The following is an 8,653-nucleotide window of genomic DNA, read 5'->3' as shown; positions in this document are numbered from 1 at the left end:
ATATTCAAGGTGTGGTCTAACCAGCGACGTATAAGGAGGAAAAATTATATTTTCATCATGAGAATTTATGCTGCTTTTTATACATGATATTACCTTACTGGCCTTTGTAGTTGCTGATTGACATTGTATATTGTTGCCCAGATTGTCTATAACAATTCCCAAATTCTTCATGTGTGTTGTTATCCTCAATTCACTACCATTTAGGGTATAAGTTGCTTGTGCATTCTTTACGCTGAAGTGCATAACTTTGGATTTATTTACATTCAATTTCATCTGCCATTTGAGTGCCCAGTCCCCCAATCTATCTAAATCCCTCTGCAGCAAAGTAATATCTTGCTCACATTGTATTACTTTATAGAGTTTTGTGTCATCTGCAAACACTGAAACATGACTTTCAATGCCTAGTTCAAGATCATTTATACATATGTTAAATATAAGCGATCCTAGAACAGAGTTGAGGTTCCAGGCTGTCGCCCAATGAATCTGGGCTTCATTAGAGTCTCCTAGTTTTGAGGCTCTATCACTGTGAGAGCATTTTGGTTGTGTGATATTTCTCATTATACAGTATTGTGTTATCATGTTATGAAGATCTATAAGGCAACTTCTGTACTGTATTGAAGGGACTGGTTGCCTCGAGCTTGAGCTTGCTTATACAATCTAGTATATGTAAGTGTTCTATTAACTTGATATATTTGTACTAATTATTAAATGGTGTTTCATATAAGAGTGAATACGCATCCCAAGATCACATTTTTCGTGGTAATTACACATTTAGTTCTCCACTTCACTGTATTTGTCTTTTCAATATCTAATTTTTCTTAAAAGAATTCCAGAAGATACAGTAACTGTATGAATGACAACATGGGCAGTACAATCATGCAAGCGTTGAGGTACCATGTACATGACATCACATAGTTAAACAGGAGAACAGAGTACATAGGTTGTGGTATCTTTTAGCAACTGTCTGTGAATATTATGGGACCTGAAAACTCAGGATGTAGAACGTTCTTAAACATAGAATCGGGTGACAATGTTAGATCTCAAATGTCTACAAAATTGATTCACCAATCGAATATCCTATCAATGGTCTGAGAATGTCTATGAGACTGTCTAGAGCTAATAGTGTCAAACTGAACAGAAGCTGCTAAAATGTGCACCTAGGTAATATTCCATAAAGTGAGACAATAGAATATATAAGAAAAGAGGTGTAAAGGGAGAAAGGAAAGGGGGGAAAGGTGGAGTGTCCTATGTAGATTATACTGGTGTATCAGTGTTTTGGAGAGAAAGAGAGAGACTCTCGTCAAGCTTTGTACAATCACTTATTAATATTGGTTTCCATTTATTTTATGATAGTTTTGTATTTTACATTCTATATGTAATACCTTCTAGCTTCCTAATTCACATCATCTTAAGCACTTGTTTAATTAATACAATATTTCATCAATCATTTTCCCATCCTGGAGAACCAGTCACAAAAGTAGAAATGAATGGAGGAGATATCTGATCGTACTTTGGGTTATTCAGTAATTTGGAAATTGTGGAGAATTAATCAGGAAATGCTCAATATTATGTAAAAACAATTCCGACTTTTTAATTAGTTGTTTTTTTAAACCTATTTTTATGCCTAAAATATTCAATTTCTTTCTCGGTTTGTTGGAATTCACAGTAAATAACCACAATACATACACACAGATAAATAATCAAATTTATTTCATATTTAGATTTACATTTTTTACACCTTTTCTTAAATTTTTAACAGCAAAACAATTGTCAGAAGTATGCGATACGTGTAAAGTGGCAGAGGATAGATCAGGAACAAGCTGATGTTTCTCGTGTGGATCCTCATGGGCAGGTCCAACCTTAATAGTCAGAATATGGTAGTCCTTTATTAAAGGTACACTATAGTAACCAGAACCCACAATAGCCTAATGTTTTGGTGTCTATAGTCTGTCCCTGCAGTCTTAGCACTGTAAACACTGTCTTTTACATTACTTCCTAGTAACACCTCTAGTTGCAGTTACTCAGAGGGCCACTAGAGGTGAATCCTAGCCTAGTGCTGTACAGTATGCTGCACCTATGTTCAGCATCTCCACACTCTGCATGGAGAGGCTGAAGTTTCCCTGTAGAGATACATTGATGCAATGTACCTCTATGAGGAGATGCTGGTTGGCAAGGGCAGCGTTTTGCATATGCAAAAGCCTCTGGATTGGCTGAGAGCATTACAACTGAGCTAGGGAGAAAAAGTAGGTAAAATACCTTGTTTCTCCATGCTAAGGGGGAGCCTGGGACCCTAATAGGTAGTCTAAATCTATAGTGTAAGGAATTCATGTTTGGATTTCAAACACTATGGTGTTTCTTCAACTCCTGAAAATGACAGAGTGCCTGTGATTGCAAGCATTTTCCAGTAAGAAACGAGAACAACCGCTCCTCAGGATTTTAACTTTATGTTTTCTAATCCCTTTATTTAAGAAATATGTATGTGTGAGCTGCGAAAATCAAATCAAATGTAGAAATCCACACCCTTCTATCCTGCAACTGGGCGCCTCCATCTGCAGATAGGCTTAGTGTGCAGCGTTAGGCTCTGCCCCTACAAGTAGATCCTGACCCCTCTCGTCAGGCCTTGCTCCCTGTGCCATCCGGTGACGACCGTGCGGGGGCTGGATCTACCTGAAAGAGGGAAGAGCCTAGAGCTGCACACCCCGCCTATCTACAACGCACCTGGGTGGTCCGCATCCCACCAGGATCAGCTCTGCCTCCTTCATTAGCAATCTATGTCCTGGATTTGCCTTGTCTGGATTATGATATCATTTGCTAAATATTTAATATGTATTTTAAAGAAAAATGGTTAATTCAAATTATCAGTGATTTTCGAATGTTTTATTCACTGGTGCAAATTCCAAAGAAGTGACCGTTCCCCTTTAATGTCTCTGTGGTTATAAACTAAGAAAATATTTAGTGTCAGTATGACCAGTTGCTAATGAGGAGATGTTAAACTGTTGGACTTATTGTATAAGCATTTCATTTTGGAGATGGATTAAGAATCAGGTAAAATATGTTGTTGGTCACTGGATCTGTGGTGTGGGGTGACCCTGTCCAGACATCGTGGTAATTAAATCTGTAGCCTGACCACAACGGACCGCAGAGTGACTGTTCCATTCTTCTTTTGGATTTTTTTTATTTTGGAGATGAATTGACACGTCAATGTGATATAGCTGAGAGGTGTTAGAGAAATAAAAAATAATGGGTTTGTTTCTGTCGAACGGTATCTGGCCAACAGGAACTTTTTCTCAATTTGTTACAGTACTGACAAAATGGGAACCAGAGATCATAACGGTGGCGATCCAATCAGCGCTGCCGCTACACTAATAAAAAACATCAGGAATCCCTGGCGGTAATTCACAGTCCCCGAACAAATGCCGTAGAGTCCCCTGGTGTTACAGTAATCACTGGTACAGCAAAATATGGGATTGTCGTTGTTACTGTTATTACGGATGCAGGATACTGCACAGTCTTTAATAACCAAATATGGATTTTCTAAAGTACAAGAAAACAACATCATCAGTTTCAATTATCATATATTTGCATATAATTCATTTTAAATAAATCTATTTCCTTTCAAAACCCGATGAATGTATTACTATATTAGGTGTCAGTTGTCCTTTAAAACTTTACTTTTTTAATCCAATAAGTAGACAAGACTTTCATATTTCATATTATCTTTCTAAAGGCACAAATTAACTGCTCGACCCTCCATGTTCTTTCCTGGACTACTATCAGTCTGCATAATGTTGGGCTATATGTGAATGTGAAATAAAGGTTTAAATCTAAACATTAGATCTCTCTTTACAGGAAATGTGTAGGGAGACTGTGTGAGTCACAGCCGGGGGGGGGGGGGGGGGGGGGTGTGTGGCTAGGGCTGCATAAACAAAATGACATAACTTCTAAATGCTAGAGAATTGAGCAGTTAAACTGCACAGAATTGAGTTATACACCAAAACCACTTCATCAAGCTAAAGCTATGTTGGTGCTTAGCGTGTCCCTTTTAATGTGAACTGCTTTATTCATTTGATTTGGTGTATGTATGTTCAGGAATTGATGCTGAGATGCTGTGTGATCAATGAAAATGTGAAGATATTGTCCTTCTGTGTGCAATTAGAGGGGTTATTGATTTTTAACGTGAAAGATATGCTTGTTTGTTCAGCGTAAAATGTCCTGTATGACACGAATCATGTATCTTTATATCTATAGGAATATACTCACCGTTCCGTGCACTATATTCTGTAGTTTTGCAGATCGTTTGACCGACGGGGCATTCTTTAATTCTTGTACAGTTTATGGCGTTAGTTTGATTCGGACAGAAAAAACAACTTAATGACTCAGCTAAAAAGAGAAAAGAAAATGTTAAGATGAACTATTATTGAAGGTTTTCATACAGCTATTAATATGAGAGGCCACATGGTAAAAATAATAACTGTATACATTTTGTAGTGTGACGTTTTCTTATTATTTCTTTATTAAACACTTTTATTTAATTCCATTTAATTTCTCGTTTGCACGTTGGTTTACAGATCTCTTATATGCTTGTTTTAATCCCGTTCATTATTTTACGATTCCTGCCTATAGGTGAGAGTTGATTTACTCCATAATTCCTGCCAGTGGCGGAACTACATGTGTGGACTGCATTTCCCACAATGCTCTTACAACCATACTGCTGGCAAAGCATCATGGGAGATGTAGTCCACAATATCTGGAGTGCTGAAGGTTGCCTACCCCTGTTCCAGAGGATCTGTTGGCAGCTCTGATCATGTTCATTGTGTAAACAGAAACATTGTTCTGTCTGAAACTGAAAACTACAAATACTTCTCACAGGAAAATTCATAATAATTTAACTTCAAATCCACTATCCAAAATAAATTAAAAAAATTGGCAAAAACTTGAAATTTAGCAGAACACCAAATATTTTTTTCCAGCTTTCCCATTACATGATACTCAGACATCATAGTGTTAATTATGCTAACGTTTTGCAAGTCTATTGACTAAAGTGTGAACTGTCCCAAATGCAAAGTGAAGTTTACATGTTGGGAAAATATAGCCAAGCAATAGCCAAGCAAAAAAAATCTCTTAGTCTGAAGCCCATGGAACAACGCAGTGGGGAAGTGGGCCTTGACAGAGCCAGGGAGTGGGCAGGTGCTAGTGTTTGGGGGCTGGGTTATGGTAATGTAGCTTGGGGGTGGAGATAGGGAGTATAAAGAGCAGCCATGTTAGAGTAGGGGCCATTTTAACCAGAGCCTCTCTTACCTGTAAATTGTCCCACCCACCCTCCCTAGTTTTAGCAGTTCAGTTTAGTCACAGCGGCGGAACAGGGCGTAGTGAGAATTGGAATTTTGCGTGGAGTTTGAACTGGACAGGCCAAGGAGTAGGCCTGATGGAATTAAGGACTGGTTGGTTCTAGCTCTTCGGTGGCGATGAACCTGGGGGGGTAGGGGTGTCTGAGGTACACCCCTACAGTTAACAGTATGATGGGGGGCCTCTTTGGTAGGCCGTGTTTCAAGTGAATTGTTATTTGGTTATTTATTGTTCAATTGGTAGGGTCATTGTCAGGGGTACTGTGTGGGGGGTAAAGTAACTTAATGTATGGTTGGACAATGACCCTAAATTATGTTAATTTATTATAATTTAATTAATAATGCTGTGGACTTTGTACTCCAACAGAATTAACTGTGTCTGAGTCTTATTTTAGTATAAGGTTATAGCACAAACCGAATAACGTCTGTGCAAATGTCAAGTCGTTATTAGGTTATCGTCAGTTATGGCCAATCAATACAATCTCCCAGTCAGTCATTATCAGGTTATCGTCAGTTATGGCCAATCAATACAATCTCCCAGTCAGTCATTATCAGGTTATCGTCAGTTATGGCCAATCAATACAATCTCCCAGTCAGTCATTATCAGGTTATCCTCAGTTATGGCCAATCAATACAATCTCCCAGTCAGTCATTATCAGGTTATCCTCAGTTATAGCCAATCAATACAATCTCCCAGTCAGTCATTATCAGGTTATCCTCAATTATAGCCAATCAATAAAATCTCCCAGTCAGCCGTTATCAGTTTGGTCTCAGTTATAGCCAATCAGTACAATCTCCCAGTCAGCCGTTATCAGTTTGGCCTCAGTTATAGCCAATCAGTACAATCTCCCAGGCAGCCGTTATCAGTTTGGCCTCAGTTATAGCCAATCAATACAATCTCCCAGTCAGTTTGGCCTCAGTTATAGCCAATCAATACAATCTCCCAGTCAGTTTGGCCTCAGTTATAGCCAATCAATACAATCTCCCAGTCAGTTTGGCCTCATTTATAGCCAATCAATACAATCTCCCAGTCAGTTTGGCCTCAGTTATAGCCAATCAATACAATCTCCCAGTCAGTTTGGCCTCAGTTATAGCCAATCAATACAATCTCACAGTCACTCTGAATTCTGGGCAATTCACACTTTAATTTCTAACCCTGCTGGAGAAACAAAAGATTAATTTTTCAGGAAATACACCGCAATAACAAGCAACCCCCTCAGGTTAAATTATGAAATCACGACACAGTACGGAGACGAACTACATGAAAACAAGTTAAAAATCTAGAATTGTGCAAATAAATAAGGCAAATTGTAAAAAGATATATATTTTTAAAGAATCCAGATTCTTACCAGGATTAAACCATAAGGCCAGACTTGCCAGAAGCAGAGTAAATCCTTTCATATTGGAAGAGAGAGGTTCTCCAAGTGCCCGAATAATGCCCAATGTGTGATTTATATAACAGCCAAACCCTAGCTCATTAGCATACATGATGAAGCTTTCTTGTTACTGTGTGACCTGGGATGGGTGTGATTGGCGTTGTATAATATGTTAGGTATGTTCTACAGATTTCCTTTCAGAATGAATTCCAAGAACGGAGAGCACAGCCAGTGTATCTCCGCAATCAGACACATTTTGTAATACGTGTTATCTAAGCTTTACTGAATCTTTAACATTAAAAGGAGAACATTCACAGCACGAAATGAGGGATATTCCACAAATGTGACAACACAGGTTCTGAACCCCTAAAATGAACTTCTCCTGGTCCCTGAAAATATAAAAACTAACTGGTGGCTGTCACAGTGATTCATCAGTAAAATTTAAATTTCAAGATCGATATGTGATCCCAGATTTAGAAGAACTGCAAAACGGATAGCGTAAAATCTACAGCTCTCATTCATGCATAAAGTGGGCAAAATTCTGTTCATTTGTACAAACCAGTACTGAAAATATGTTTAGAGCAGTATTAAGGCTGCCCAGGGTCCTAGGCAGGATGCCAGCTTGGGGACACCTCTTTTGAATGTTGTATAAGTGTGACGGAGTTGGGGTTGTATTTGCTTGGGCCCCTGGCCCCTGCTCCCTCTCCCTAGTGTGGTGGAATCTCGGTAAAAATAAATTTAGTAGGCAGAGATTACCACGTGGCATGCGTACGTGCATATGCTGACGTATCGGTCGGTTGGTTGCACGAGGCAAGATACGATCAGTAGTGTACGGAGCATGTGCAAGAATATCGGATGTAGTATTCCCCTCCTCCATTGTGCTGGACAAGCCATGCGGTCAAGCAGGAAGTTAATTCTTATTTGTTTTGATTGGTTAAGAGAATGTGCGGGTGGAGCTTAATATGGGAGGAGTTATGTGCCTATATAAGGAGCCTGCACTATTGTCCGGGGCTCAGAACTTGTTGTATTTTGGTGACATTAGTCCCTCTGAGTCCCGATCGGTGAACCGAATAAAGAATCTCTTCTTTCCTGAAGAAACCTGTGTCCATCTCTCTGTGCTTGGCTTCCGTCAGTTTCTCCGGTATCATTTGGTGCATTGGCCGGGAAGCTCATCGTTCAACGGTAGCTGAGAAGCAGAGGCGTGAGACGGTCTATCTTTGCCCACGTTCTCTACGGCTGCACCCCTGAACTTCTGCGTGGACCTTCCTTCGTCTCGGCGCCACTGGTCTGTTGTCCAGGAGATCATCGGCCTCTACGTAGTAAGTGCTGGGGTGTCCCCGTCGATGAGTGTGAACTCAGGTTCAGGAACGAGGAGGTAAGACGACCGCTGTTTTAGACGGCGGACCCACTAGGGGTATACCGATTGTGCGGTAGGCCCATAAGGGGTTATTTGTGTACGGAATCTGCCCCCTCTGTCAGAGGGAAGGAGCGAAGGCGCACCGCTCAATTGAACGCTCTTTAGTAAGACCGTTTAATTTGGTTTGGAGTCAGGCGGGGTTCTGTGTAAATAGCCCTAGCCGGACACCGGTGTCTTCTCTAGACTAGCGTTCTAGGGTGTACAATTTGTTTGCTAGGTCGGAGGGACCGGGAGACTAAGCGGCGTCTGTGTAAATTCGGTCCGCTAGCTCTCAACCTATCTTGGCTAAGTGGGAAGGCGTGTAAATTTGGAACCCACTAGACTTTTGATAGAGTAGATAGACTAAAAGGGTTCTGTTGTAAATTCCGCCCTCTAGTTCGCTATATGTGGTGCTTGGGCAGTGTGGCTAACCAAAACGGATGAAGATAGTTTTAGGTAGTCCATCAAGGTATTGGCCAATAGATTAGTTGGGATTGTATATGTGTTAAAGATTGTTTAGTAGCGTGTATATCTTG

The 8,653-nt window shown here is 40.1% G+C and overlaps 1 protein-coding gene across 1 annotated transcript; it reads right to left on the bottom strand.

Moving 5' to 3' along the window:
- Window positions 1–1,693: 1,693 nt before the first annotated feature.
- Window positions 1,694–6,770, bottom strand: LOC134607700 (ly6/PLAUR domain-containing protein 2-like). The gene is made up of 3 exons (XM_063450241.1): window positions 6,695–6,770; window positions 4,261–4,380; window positions 1,694–3,534 (listed from the first exon to the last, which is right to left on the bottom strand). Exons 1-3 carry the CDS (start codon window positions 6,744–6,746, stop codon window positions 3,326–3,328), a joined length of 381 nt encoding a protein of 126 aa, XP_063306311.1. The 5' UTR covers window positions 6,747–6,770; the 3' UTR covers window positions 1,694–3,325.
- Window positions 6,771–8,653: the final 1,883 nt, after the last annotated feature.

The sequence above is a fragment of the Pelobates fuscus genome, chromosome 4 (genome assembly GCF_036172605.1).
Source record: "Pelobates fuscus isolate aPelFus1 chromosome 4, aPelFus1.pri, whole genome shotgun sequence".
Lineage (NCBI taxonomy): Eukaryota > Metazoa > Chordata > Amphibia > Anura > Pelobatidae > Pelobates > Pelobates fuscus.
The sequence above is the reverse complement of the archived record's forward strand: the minus strand, read 5'-3'. Positions and strand labels throughout refer to the sequence as shown.

Coding starts and splice junctions, on each gene's coding strand:
- LOC134607700 (XM_063450241.1), bottom strand. CDS start 6,746: ATGAAAGGATTTACTCTGCTTCTGGCAAGTCTGGCCTTATGGTTTAAT. Junction 4,381..6,694: donor GGCCTTATGGTTTAATCCTG/GTAAGAATCTGG, acceptor TTCTCTTTTTAG/CTGAGTCATTAAGTTGTTTT. Junction 3,535..4,260: donor AGAATATAGTGCACGGAACG/GTGAGTATATTC, acceptor CTTGTACTTTAG/AAAATCCATATTTGGTTATT.